The following is a 14,168-nucleotide window of genomic DNA, read 5'->3' on the forward strand; positions in this document are numbered from 1 at the left end:
TTGCTGATACTTCCTAACATTGGACTGTAGTAGAATCATGCATTCCTTCAAGAATTCCTTCAAGAATTCATACACTTCGGACGTGTCTGCTCGGTTGTTGGGCGGTGGCTATCGATATCCCCACCTCAGCCTCGCGGTCCCGCCTTATTTGTGGTGAGCACTCTGTGACAGAGACTACACTAAATACATGCTCATTTGAACTTATTATTAGTCTCATATTACATAAACAGTTCTAGCAGAAGTCTCTACAAAAATTGAAACAATTAAAAAGGAACTTGATGAGACTGATCAACAACTTATCAGTAAGATTGAGACTGACCTTAACAAATATGAAGAGGATTTGGTTACTTTAAAAAAAAAAAAAAAAAATCAAGGGACATAGCTGATTATAAAAACGACCTAGTCTATAGATGGCACAAATAAAAGAAAAGCGATAAAGGGCCCACAGTAGGAAAATATAATTCTTCAATTATTTCCTCTGGGGCAACTTCTGACCCTGACCATTCTGACGTTGGATGTGTTGTCTAGTTTGGATGGCATCACGGTTGATAAAAATACTATACTTGCAACATGTGATGTCGAGTCCTTATACACTAGCATCCACCATTGTGATGGTCTCAAAGATAGCAATTATTTTTTGTCTATGCAAAACATTTCAGTTGATTTACAATCCTTATTTATCGATTTATTACATTTCATACTCACTCACAATTATTTTGTCTTTAAAAATCGTTTGTTTTTAAACAGAAAAGGGGCACAGACAATCTCTTCCTGGGGTGGTGGGAAAGAGAGGTGGTTTTTGTAAAGGGCAACCGTGAGATGACTGATAAGGTCCTGTTGTGGTTGAGGTACATCTACGATATTCTGTCATCTGGCAGGGCTCCATGGTATAGTTCATGGAATTCATCTATGTCCTCAACCACAACGATTACCATATCAAACTTACCTCCAATGCTAGTTCCACTAATGTTGAATGTTTGGACCTGAGAATCAGCGTGGACTCAGCAGGTGGTTTGTGCACAGATATTTTTCGAAAGGCCACAGCAACAAATTCTGTGTTGCATGCTGAGAGCTTTCACCATGATCATCAGGTACAGGGTATACTGGTTAGTGAATTTCTCAGATTAAAACGTAATTGTTCCTCTCCAGAGACATTTTTGACATGAGCTGGAGAGCTTGAGGAGTGATTTATTAGAAGAGGTTACAGTAAAAACAGTATCCATAAAGGTTTGATGCGCAGTCTTCATTGTAGGAGAGAAACATTACTACTACCCAAAATTAAAAGTTCTAATCCTGCTAGCGTCCATTTCATTAGCAGGTATAATCAACAGTGGTCCAACCTGGGAACAATTTTACAACGACATTGGAATATCCTAATGACGGATAAGGACCTTAAGCAAGCGCTGGGTGATAGGGTCAGTTTGACTAGATGCCGAGTGCCGAACTTGCGTGATAAATTGGTCCGTAGTCACTATGTTCCTCAGGTCGGTTACACTTTTCTTTCTACTTTTGCTAAGAAAGGCTTTTACAAATGCACCGATGGCAATCACTTCAGTGACGTGTTTTCTGGCTGTGTGATGCCTATACTGTTCCTCCACACTATATGATGCCAGACGAGTTCTAAAACAAATGAAAGGAGCAGGACCAGAGGGGTGGGGAAAAGCTTTAATCCACAGCTTGAGTTTCCCACTCCATATGCAACAGAGCAGGAGTGGTCACAGTAAAATGGCACAAAGAAATACAGAGCACCAGTACTTTTTGTTAGTTACAATTTTTTTTAATTTAAAAAGAAAAAAGGATTTCATTAAAAAAAACGCCTTCCTTCCTATATTTAGAGAAAATCTACGTCTTAAATATTACTATAATATAGTCTCAAGATCTTTGCCCCAACAATGCATGTAAATATTTATTATTCAGTTCCATTACCAATACTTTCAGCTTATTATTAAGCCACTTGAACCACTGAGCTTCGGAGAGCAGAGTGCCTGTCACTGCTATACTCCCAATGCCAGACACTGCGCTTCTTTATGTGACTTGAAACAGCCCAAGTCTCACTGCCTTCCTCATTGTCTGACATTGCTCCCCTTCCCCCTAGATGACTGACTGCCTCTCCTCCTCTCACTACTTGACATTTCCATATCTCTTTCAATGACTGACATTGTCTTCCACTAGTTCTGGACAGTGTCCCCCCTGCCAGTGATTTACACTATCCCCAGTGATTGACACTGCCCCGATTCCAGTGAAAAAGAACAAATGCCTCCCCCAGTGACAGTCAGACTGTCCTTGACCAGTGATAGAGATTGCCCTCCCAGTGCCTGACATTGCCGTCACTCTCCATGTGACTGATATAGTCCACTGTGGGAGAGACTGAACCCCAAACAAATATTTAGCACTCCTCTCTCACATAAAATAAATAGCTAAAGGGCACTGGCTTTAAAGGAGAGTGAGTGGCTCAGTGAGTAAAGACACTGACTGGCACTGAGAGTCTGAAGCAGGGGAGTCTGGTTCAATTCCCGGTGTCAGCTCCTTGTGACCTTGGGCAAGTCACGTTATCTCCTTGTGCCTCAGGCACCAAAACCATAGATTGTAAGCTCTACGAGGCAAGGACCTGTGCCTGCAAAATGTCTCTGTAAAGTGCTGCGTACAACTAGCAGCGCTATACAAGAACATGCTATTATTATTATTAACAGCACTCTGAACATATAATTTATCACTGGGAAGAGGGAAAATATGTGTGGACTTTTTTGAAGGCTAGCACCACACAGTGAGCATTTTCTACATACAGCACTTATCATCTGAGATTTGATTTCAAAAGACTATTCATGGTCCCAAGGCTCAACAAAGTATCCGGCCGCTCCTCCTTCTCTTACCGTGCACCCCAAAACTGGAACAACCTACCGGAGACTCTCACAGCCGCCACCAGTTTAAGTTCTTTCAAAACTAAAGCTGTCTCACATTTTAACCTGGTCTGTAACTGTTACTTATGCCTATCTTATACTATATTAGTGAAAGCACTGTATGTTTGCCTGCCTGCCTGCCTGCATGCATGCCTGCCTGCTGGATGTCCGGTGTCCCTAGCGGCAATCTCATTGGTCCCTTGGCCCGCCCGCACCCGCACACCTCTCATTGGCCTCACACACTCACACCACCCCCTTGGCCCGCCCCCCACACCTCTCATTGGCCTGAGGCGGAGTGACGGGCCAAAGGTCCAAAAAAATAAATAACACACACACACACACACACACACCTCTCTCCCCTCTCCAAATCACCTTTTCCCCCTCCCCAGCGGCATCACCTCTTCCCCCTCCCCAGCGGCATCACCTCTTCCCCCTCCCCAGCGGCATCACCTCTTCCCCCTCCCCAGCGGCATCACCTCTTCCCCCTCCCCAGCGGCATCACCTCTTCCCCCTCCCCAGCGGCATCACCTCTTCCCCCTCCCCAGCGGCATCACCTCTTCCCCCTCCCCAGCGGCATCACCTCTTCCCCCTCCCCAGCGGCATCACCTCTTCCCCCTCCCCAGCGGCATCACCTCTCCCCGCTCCAAATCACCTCTCCCCGCTCCAAATCACCTCTCCCCGCTCCAAATCACCTCTCCCCGCTCCAAATCACCTCTCCCCGCTCCAAATCACCTCTCCCCCCTCCCCGCTCCAAATCACCTCGCTTCCCGCAGCTGCCACGCGGCGCGTAAGATGGCGGACCCCCTTCCTCCCTCGCGGCGCCGAGTCAGACGGTGGCGGCGCCCGGAAGTACAGGTAGGTGTCGCTCCCCACCTCCGGCGCCAAACAGAACTGAGAAAGGGCGCATCAACGGAGGTGTGTGTGTGTGTGTGTGTGTGTGTGTGTGTGTGTGTGTGTGTGTGTGTGTGTGTGTGTGTGTGTGTGTGTGTCACTGTCCACTGCCCCCCCCTCCTATCCACTGCCCCCCCCTCCAATCCACTGCCCCCCCCTCCTGTCCACTGCCCCCCCTCCTGTCCACTGCCCCCCCCTCCTGTCCACTGCGTCCCCCCTCCTGTCCCCCCTCCTGTCCACTGCCCCCCCCTCCTGTCCACTGCCCCCCCCCTCCTGTCCACTGCCCCCCCTCCTGTCCACTGCCCCCCCCTCCTGTCCACTGCCCCCCCCTCCTGTCCACTGCCCCCTCCCTCCTGTCCACTGCCCCCCCCTCCTGTCCACTGCCCCCCCCCTCCTGTCCACTGCCCCCCCCTCCTGTCCACTGCCCCCCCCTCCTGTCCACTGCCCCCCCTCCTGTCCACTGCCCCCCCCTCCTGTCCACTGCCCCCCCCCTCCTGTCCACTGCCCCCCCCCTCCTGTCCACTGCCCCCCCCCTCCTGTCCACTGCCCCCCCCTCCTGTCCACTGCCCCCCCCCCTCCTGTCCACTGCCCCCCCCCCTCCTGTCCACTGCCCCCTCCCTCCTGTCCACTGCCCCCTCCCTCCTGTCCACTGCCCCCTCCCTCCTGTCCACTGCCCCCCCCTCCTGTCCACTGCCCCCCCCTCCTGTCCACTGCCCCCCCCCTCCTGTCCACTGCCCCCCCCCTCCTGTCCACTGCCCCCCCCCTCCTGTCCACTGCCCCCCCCCCCTCCTGTCCACTGCCCCCCCCCTCCTGTCCACTGCAGGAAATGCAGGGGGAGGAATCCATGCCTTTGAGGTGCCCCCCCCCTCCCTTTGACGCCCCCCCCCTCCCTTTGACGCCCCCCCCTCCCTTTGATGCCCCCCCTCCCTTTGACGCCCCCCCCTCCCTTTGACGCCCCCCCCCCTCCCTTTGACGCCCCCCCCCCTCCCTTTGACGCCCCCCCCCTCCCTTTGACGCCCCCCCCCTCCCTTTGACGCCCCCCCCTCTCCCTTTGACGCCCCCCCCCTCTCCCTTTGACGCCCCCCCCTCTCCCTTTGACGCCCCCCCCCTCTCCCTTTGACGCCCCCCCCTCTCCCTTTGACGCCCCCCCCCCTCCCTTTGACGCCCCCCCCTCCCCCTTTGACGCCCCCCCCTCCCTTTGACGCCCCCCCCCTCCCTTTGACGCCCCCCCCCTCCCTTTGACGCCCCCCCCCCTCCCTTTGACGCCCCCCCCCCTCCCTTTGATGCCCCCCCCTCCCTTTGACGCCCCCCCCTCCCTTTGACGCCCCCCCCCCTCCCTTTGACGCCCCCCCCTCCCTTTGACGCCCCCCCCCCTCCCTTTGACGCCCCCCCCCTCCCTTTGACGCCCCCCCCTCCCTTTGACGCCCCCCCCTCCCTTTGACGCCCCCCCCCTCCCTTTGACGCCCCCCCCTCCCTTTGACGCCCCCCCCCCTCCCTTTGACGCCCCCCCCCTCCCTTTGACGCCCCCCCCCTCCCTTTGACGCCCCCCCCCCTCCCTTTGACGCCCCCCCCTCCCTTTGACGCCCCCCCCCCTCCCTTTGACGCCCCCCCCCTCCCTTTGACGCCCCCCCCCTCCCTTTGACGCCCCCCCCCCTCCCTTTGACGCCCCCCCCCCTCCCTTTGACGCCCCCCCCCTCCCTTTGACGCCCCCCCCTGCCTTTGACGCCCCCCCTGCCTTTGACGCCCCGCGCGCACACACTGACTGACTGCCGCACGCACGCACACACTGACTGACGCGCACACAAAGCCTGACTGACGCACGCACACACTGACTGAGGCACACACTGACTGTGTGTGCGTCAGTCAGTCTGTGTGTGTTTGTGTTTCTGCCTCAGACTCACTGACGCGCGAGCAAACACACAGTGACTGACGCACACACGCTACATGAAGCTGTAAAGGAGGGAGGGAGGGGGGGGACTGGATTGATGTGAATGGGGGACAAACAGAGAGAGGGGGGAGGAGAGAGAGGAACGGGAACATTACATCCCGGGCAACGCCGGGTCTCTCAGCTAGTAATATATATTATCTTAAACTGTGCATGCAATGTCTTGTATATAATGTATACCCTGTTCACTTATGTAACTGTATTTGTAACCATGTATTATTTGTCACCTTAACTCTGTGCCCAGGACACTTGAAAACGAGAGGTAACTCTCAATGTATTACTTCCTGGTAAAACAGTTTATAAATAAATAAATAAAGAAAGAAAAAAACTAGGAGTTGTGTATCAAAGTCCTCTAGCTGCAAACTTAGAGCAAAAACTGCACCACATTCATTAAAGCAAAAATTACCATTGTATTCTACAGAACCTTTTCCTTTTTTTGCAGACTGTTGCTTCAATTTTCCTTAGTAGATTTTAAATACATAGCCCCCAATGTCTTATCTGACATTCAAATACATTTTATTGCACTAAAACATAACAGGATATTTTATATGCTTTGTGGCAACCAAATTACTTAATTTTATTATCTGATATCTAAGGTTGGGGAAAATATGTTTATTATAAGCAGAGCAAACTGCAGCCAGTGCAGTGACAATGGAATACACGTCTCCTCCGCCTGTGATGGATAATACTGTCTCAGATTTCTGTTGGAATAGTACTGTTCCTCTACTTAAAAAACAAAACACTGAAAACACAGATAACCATGTCACTTTGTGTTAATTAAACTAATGCAGAGCGTCATATGGTACATGTTTAAAAGCTTTAATATCATGGTTATCTTTTGAGTGCCACAGTCTTTTACAAATATACAATTAGGCTAGTATTTTTTCTGTTCACTATAGAGAAGTACAGTAATCAATTTGATGATTTAAAGGTAAACATAAAAATGTATGATGTAGTGGTTGCACAAAGTGATTTACAATATGATCTTTTGCCATTCACAGATACTGTACATTTATTTTGTAACTTGATAAGGTTTGCTGCAGGTTGTTATACTTGTAAATGAACCCAGACTAGATTTATTACATTTAGGTGTCTGTTAGAACGTTTCCCCTGTAGATTTACTGTACACCATTTATAACATTTTCCAGTTTAGATATTTACCAACAGCTCCTAAATGTTAAGATAGGACCTTGCATATAATTCTAAAGACACGTTTTAAAATAGATGCGTGTCGATAACTGAAAACTATCCGTATTACAGTATGTTACTTAACAAAGAGCCCTGCAAACACAGCGAGATAACTTTCACGCCTGACATTGACCGGTTGCTAATTAAGTAAATGCACCATTTGACTACCTAAACGAACACTCACCAATATCACTTCATAACTTTGAGAACGTATTACATTTGACATTGCAATAGAAATAAATACAGCATGTTATATATTGCTCACCGTTTGTTTGTTTTTGGAGTGACTTTGCAAACACATAACCATGGCATTAGCTTCATTTTACACACTACAAGAGGAGACTCACTACAAGATGAGACCTGTGATTTAGGGGAAGCTACTAGAAGGTCGTTGGAACAGAACAAGGGGTTTATATTACACAATGTTACCCAATAACACCGGCATATACAATATATACTAGTTACAAGAATATAAGGGGAGGAGGAGGTTGTAATGGGAGAAGCGACTTTTTAATACCATCATAGTTAGTCAATAGTACAAATGTTATAGTGTATGTTTAAATCCCGGAATAACAACAAACCAATGGTATACATCAATACTGCGACAAGCTTTTTCTCTGGACTAGTTAAGTGAATCGTTCAGACTTTGCTCACTTGGGCTGCTCTTACTCATATTTGTGAGGCTTGCCATCAAAGATTTAACTTTGTGAGCATAGTAGTCCCTTAAATTTACAGACGGAACCTCTTTGACGCCATCACCAAAATCACAGCTTCTCATGGCATTTTCTAGCTGCCTTTGTCGCTGGTAAAAATGGGAAAACTTATTGAATATCAGTGTTATGGGAAGCACAACAACCAAGATGCCAGCTAAAATGCAAGCCGAAGCAGTCAGTTTTCCAGCAATGCTCCCTGGAACCACATCTCCATATCCAACAGTGGTCATGCTAACGGTGGCCCACCACCAGCATGCTGGGATTGTGGCCAATCCATCGTTTTCCTCCTTTTCAATGGTGTAAGCCACAACGGAGAATATGGAAATCCCAACAGACAGATAGAGCAACAACAGACCCACCTCCCTATAGCTGTATTTTAGGGTAGCCCCCAGAGATCTTAGTCCGGTTGAATGCCTAGCAAGTTTCAGGATGCGGAAAATCCTCATGAGCCTGAGGACTTGGGCCACTCTGCCTAAATTCGCTAGAGCTGGGCTACTTTCCACAACTAAATTGACAACCAAGGTGATGTAAAACGGGGCAATGGATATAAGATCAATTATGTTCAGTGGATGTTTGAAAAACGCTTTGAAGTCCGGAGACACCGCGAAGCGCACCACCAGTTCAAATGTGAACCAAGCTATTCCAAAATGTTCCACTATCTCAAATCGAGGGTCCTCGTCTGAGCTACCATCGCTATTGGCAATCTGAAAGTCAGGCAAGCTATTGAGGCACATCGTTACAATGGACCCAAGGACTATGATAATTGAAAGGATGCTAAATATTCTGCTCAGGATAGAGTAGCCTGGGTTATCTAAAGCTAACCAAAGCCTCCTCCTAAAGTTTCCAAAAGGTTGCCGGTCAAACTTGGAAGCATCATGGTAAAATGCTAGGATCTCATCAAAGGAAGAAGTGGTGCTTTCCTGCTCGCTCTTTTCCTCCCACTGGTCTTGCTCAGGTTCCACTTTCCTCCCATGGTAACTGTAACTGCAGCAGGAGTCGATGAAGAATTCGTTGATCCCCCAGTACTCGATCTCCTGGCAGAAAGAGAACACGCAGAGCTCGCCCATGACGTGGAGTTTGCCAGTATTGTAGAAGTGTAACACATAGGGGAAGAGGTCTGGGTTTCTATCAAAGTAAAACTCATTCTTGGCCTCGTCGTAGTCATCACACAGCTCCAGGATTGATTCCTTTGATTGGCAAGCCAACAGTTTGCACAACCTGGTTTCTGGAAATTTTAGCAATGTGTCATATCTTAAGCTTCTCTTGTAGCCCCCGACGTTTATACTAATCTCTGTATCTTCACAATCTGTTTCAGACAAATCCTTTAGTCTCTGACTTTTCATAGTGAGCTCTCAAGCTTCCAGGGAAAGCAAACCTAGAATTGAAGTAAACAAAAATGGTAGAATTAAGAGCATAATTTCTAACAAGGTACTGTAAGAGCTGGAGGGATAAGTTAATAGCCTAAATGCATCACTATCCATAGATTTCTTTCTTATGGTACCAAACACAACTTTGTTTTGAATACTTGGATTGTTGATCAATTAATATTTATCAATATATAACAATCTTTATATAATTTAAACATGTCTTTTGAAAATGTTTCTGTTAGACAAATAACAGATCAAAGCAAATTTCAGCATCAAATGACACAAGCCATATTTATTTTCCAAAATCAGAAAATACCAATGTACACTGTAATTGTCATATTGCAAGTTATATTTTAATTTGATTTATTTCTCCTAACTACATACCGCTTGAATGTCAAAAGGTTTTGAAAGAGTCATTTGCCAGGTACTTAGTATGCGATATACTGTGTTGTCTTTTCACATACACTGTAATCACATTATCAGTTCTATATGTAAGCTTCCTATGCAATGTTTAAGTATATTGCATTGCTAGTAATTCCCCAGGGCACCTGTTAACCTAATTTGCATCAAGAGACCTTTTGATGACAACAGAATGACAACAGAATGACAATTACAAACATCATACCGCTTATCAGTTGAAATGTTTAACCAATTGGAAGGGATCCAGCAAACCAACTTTCAAAGGCACTTTCCATGTCTGGGCATCTCCTATAGATTGCCTGTTGGAGCTGATGGCTGTGGCAGAGTTTACTTTCAAAGGATATCCGTTCAATTCAGTATTCCAATGTCATACGTGTATAACATGTCTCTGTTCTCATTGCATGAGCAGCAGGTCTTCCTTGTTCTTGTATTAGCAGGATCTATTAACTTGTAGGATATTAATAGTAGGAGCGGTTAGCAGGTCACTCATTGAGCAGAACAGCTCTGTGCAGAACCGTGGTGCTGAAAGGACAGCTCCTAGCACACTCCCTCTGATCATTCAATCCTCAGCTCATAGAATCACATTCCTTGCTTGGTAAGAGACTATTATCGGCCTCTGGCTCGTTCTTCATTGTCTTCCTTTTCCTTGTGCATGCAGAGAATTCCCCTGGCGTGCAGGTTTGTTTTTCATACAGCTGCTCAAACTCCGCCTGGTTGCCCAGGTGCTCGCATTGCCCGCTGCGGTTTTCAGCGCTTCCAGACTGGATTTCCTCTGCATCATGAGATGGGGGAGGAGGAAAAGATGAGCTGCACGTCTGGATAGCAAAGTTCACCCCACATATGAGATATGGCTTGGAGCCGAGATAGCTGAGCGCAGCCATGGGTGTGAAATGAAATTACTGTCAGCTCTGTGAAGCTGCAACAGGAGCTCATATTTGAAACACACTGTGGCTTAGTGTAGTGCACACTGACTGCATTGTGTCGGTGTTCCTTCGCACTCTGCCAATGCATTAAGTGCAAATTAGCAAAGCCTGTGATGGTTTTATTGGTATACCCATGCTATCCACTTGTTACTGGATTGTTGACATACATTTATCTCTTTCAGACATGGTGGGGTCTCCAATGCTCCGGAGACATCTTTGTGCACTGAAGATAATAGGCGTCTGCTGTGTTCTGAAAAAGTGTTAACACTGATTGATTGTTAGATGTTGGGCTCACAGTTCAGATCTTAAAGGCAGAAGAGCACAATTCCATTCTAGAAAATGTCATACTTTAAAAACAGAAAAAAAGACCTCATGTTTGTATAATCTTTCCTTTACTAAACCAAACAGAAAGTCTGTTATTGTACACGAGGAGACTGTGGTATTGAGTGTAGTCTCACATAGTGATATAACATTTAAATCAATAACTCGGCAAAGCAAATTCTTTAATACCGTATGCATGCCTGGATTTTAGGCTGATTAGACAATAGCAGAACACCTGAGCCGCCAGCATGCACAGGGGGAACCCTGCCGGCTGTATGTTGAATATGTAAATGCCTGATTGCTGCACCTGTGACTTTTTATGAAGCAGTTACTGTAAGTCTGATACCTCATTGCACTAAAGACTCTGGATGATTAATAATCTGCTTTTTGTCTTTTATGAAAAGAATAATTGGAAAAAAGCTATAGTGTCACATCAAATAAACGTGGAGGCACTGTTATCCATGGGGCAGACACAGGTAGCAAGAAATCAATCTGCTAGACAAGGGGTGCGCAACTCCAGTCCTCAAGGGCCACCAACAGGTCAGGTTTTAGGGATATCCCTGCTTCAGCACAGGTGGCTCAGAGCCACTGAGCCACCTGTACTGAAGCAGGTATATCCTTAAAACCTGACCTGTTGGTGGCCCTTGAGGACTGGAGTTGAATTCTCATGAGCCTTGCGACTAGTAACTTAGTGCTGTCTATTTCCTTGTGACAGCATAACAATGAACTATTTCTGTTTTATCAGCAGCGGGGACAAAAAATAGCAATACATGCGTTATAGAAAAAAGACATCTCTATTGGGTTCAGTGGGATTTTTTCCATTGATATTCCTGGCACTTTTTCTTGCACCTCTTTCAACTCTTGCAGCATGGGCACTTTGATAAAATTGGCCCCACAGCAGTTAATTTTAAGGCACATCAGTTTAAAGAGCTTGTTTAAAGTTTCTACATCAATTTCTATCTCCTTAATTATGTTGCAAAAGAAAGAAAAATGTGAGACACTGCAAAAGTAATTGGAGGGCTGGAGGCATGTAGATATAAAAAAGATTTATTAAGTGTAATGCAAACACATGAATGTGAAAAAAAATCCTCTGACGCGTTTCTTTGATAAAGCACCACACACGGCGGGAAACGCGTGAGAGGATTTTTTCACCTTCATGTGTTTGCTTCATGGTCAATAAATAATCTTTTTTTATGTCTACATGCCCCCAGCCCTCCAACTACTTATGCAGTGCCTTACATTTGTCTGTTTTCTTTTGCTACTCATGGGATTGACGAGGCTGAAGCACGCCTGGGGGAACTTTTGGCTTCTGCAGGAGAACGGTTACTGTGAGTACACCATTATCTCCAGACACGGAGTTGGATTTCATGTTTTTACATATTCAATAGTATCAAGCCAGTGTGGGATCAAACCAATGCTGGGCTGATCCAGCAGGGGGCATCAGAGCAGAGGTTGGGGCTCACCAGGGACGCTGCTTTGTGCATGCCCTGGAGTGGTGTTACCCTCCTCTCCCCCTTTAGGACAGGCCTTGAGCGTACGTTCGCCACATGTTTATGGGCTTGTTATATGTACCACGGACTATTTTTACCTTTATTATGAACTCTTTATATTATAATGTTCCACTGTATTAAAGGGGTACCGACAGTCAATAATTTCATAGAATTCTACTGCTGCTCAAGGTTTTTTTTGGATACACCTATCAGGGATTTACTTCCCCCTCAAACTTTTATTAAGTTACAGTCTGCAGTTTCTTTTTTATTTTCAATTTGCGTTTTTAGTAATGATGAGCTTTAGTACCTTTTTCCAGAGGTTAAAGGGGCTTGAAAAAAATGGCAGTATTGTTCCTAAAATAAACAAATTCGGAATTTATTAAACTTTGGGGAAAAAAAAACCTATTCTGACTAGAGAGGAGAACCTACTGAATTTTGGAATTTAGTGTGACGCCATTGGCAAAATTTTCTTTGGATCACCGGAGGTTTGGGGTGTGGGATTCAAAAAATCCGAACTCGCTCATCTTCAATTCTGGCCATATTTTTAAAATATTCATATAGCATTTATGCTCTGAAAGCAGAAAGAGGCTTCCTATAGCAAATCCATTTTATTTCCTTTACTTTATACCTTCCAATCTTGGGTCCCTGGGTAGATTCTTTACCATTCTGGGTACCTGGCTAAGGTTGAAGTCCAGTTTTTCTGCACTTAGCCCATGTAATACTAAGGCTTGGATACATCAAACTCCTGGTAAAAATGTCGTTAATACCGCAACCGTTAAAAAAAATGTGTCTTATTTAAGATGGTATACTGTACATCATCATTGCAGTAATAATTTATTTTATCCAAGATTGCGATGCCGGAATGAATGAGACCATTAACAATGCATTAATTACCGCATCGCGATCACTTTAATAATATTTCTATCATAGGCCTCTGTAATATCTATTATTACAGAACCCTTTGATAGAAATAACATTCATCTCGTTTTATGCCTTCCGGTTACCAAGGGGGTTAATACATTAGAAAACAACACTAGCTATTCTCCTTGGCTACCTTAGTGGCTAGTAAAACATTGCCATGCAATGCCTTACCGACTGCTAAAGTATAGCTAAAAGACAAAAGGCAAACTGCAGTGGGATGACTACTGTATGAATACAAATATTACATCTTGGTAATAAGAGATCATCAAGAAGGATTATAGCACTTGGTCTCCTGTTTCCAGTATTCATTTGATTCTTCACCAAGTGCTAGAGATGAAGAGTAGAATTATTTTTGTATACATACTGTACTATAATCCTAATAGCTGAAGTTGCAAATGTCAAATATCAGTCATCTCACTTTTCTACAACGTGTGCTAGTTTCCAGAACAAATATAATGGCACGAGGAACAAAAGCCACATCAAAGATATGTGATCATTAAAATTGTTGGAGGAAGCTGAGGAAAAGAACACATTTCAGTTTCTCATAACTTCTTTGTAAATCTCAATCATTTTGCTGATCGAGGAGCCTAGAATTGTAAGATCATTACAATAAACTTAGTTGTGAATGATCAATAGAGTAAAATAATCAGCAGTTGTGGAACAATGTACCTTGCTGTGTCTCTATTAAGTATGTACAGACTATGTGTGCTGTATTTTAGAAAGTGCAATGTTTATACCAGCTGTGTGGATGTATGTTTATATATGTATCGATTATGTGTGCATAACAAACGGCTGTATGAATGTTGGTGTATGGATTACCTGTGTGGTTGGTGTATGGATTAAGGTGTATGGATTACCTGTCTATACCAACCAGCTTTATATATATATATAGCCCCCTTTCCCTATGACAATGGTAACTACGCGTGCTGCCTTTACCTGTGGCTCGCAGAAGGCCTAAGCCTCCGCTGCTGGGAGCCTGGGGTGCGCTCTCATTCTCCTCGGTACAGCGCCTCCACCGGGGAACGATCCTAGCTCTGCAGGATAACCCCTCACAGGAACCAATACAGTAGTGAGAAATACGCACACACAGGT

At 45.7% G+C, this 14,168-nt stretch overlaps 1 protein-coding gene across 1 annotated transcript; it reads right to left on the bottom strand.

Moving 5' to 3' along the window:
• Nucleotides 1–6,536: 6,536 nt before the first annotated feature.
• Nucleotides 6,537–10,523, bottom strand: KCNS2 (potassium voltage-gated channel modifier subfamily S member 2). Its single transcript, XM_075582652.1, has 2 exons — nucleotides 9,627–10,523; nucleotides 6,537–9,009 (listed from the first exon to the last, which is right to left on the bottom strand). The coding sequence occupies exon 2, from the start codon at nucleotides 8,975–8,977 to the stop codon at nucleotides 7,544–7,546; it is 1,434 nt and encodes a 477-aa protein (XP_075438767.1). The 5' UTR covers nucleotides 8,978–9,009; nucleotides 9,627–10,523; the 3' UTR covers nucleotides 6,537–7,543.
• Nucleotides 10,524–14,168: the final 3,645 nt, after the last annotated feature.

Source organism: Ascaphus truei, chromosome 2, assembly GCF_040206685.1.
Source record: "Ascaphus truei isolate aAscTru1 chromosome 2, aAscTru1.hap1, whole genome shotgun sequence".
Classification (NCBI taxonomy): domain Eukaryota; kingdom Metazoa; phylum Chordata; class Amphibia; order Anura; family Ascaphidae; genus Ascaphus; species Ascaphus truei.

Excerpts from the sequence above, each read along its gene's own strand:
- KCNS2 (XM_075582652.1), bottom strand. The coding sequence starts at position 8,977 with ATGAAAAGTCAGAGACTAAAGGATTTGTCTGAAACAGATTGTGAAGAT.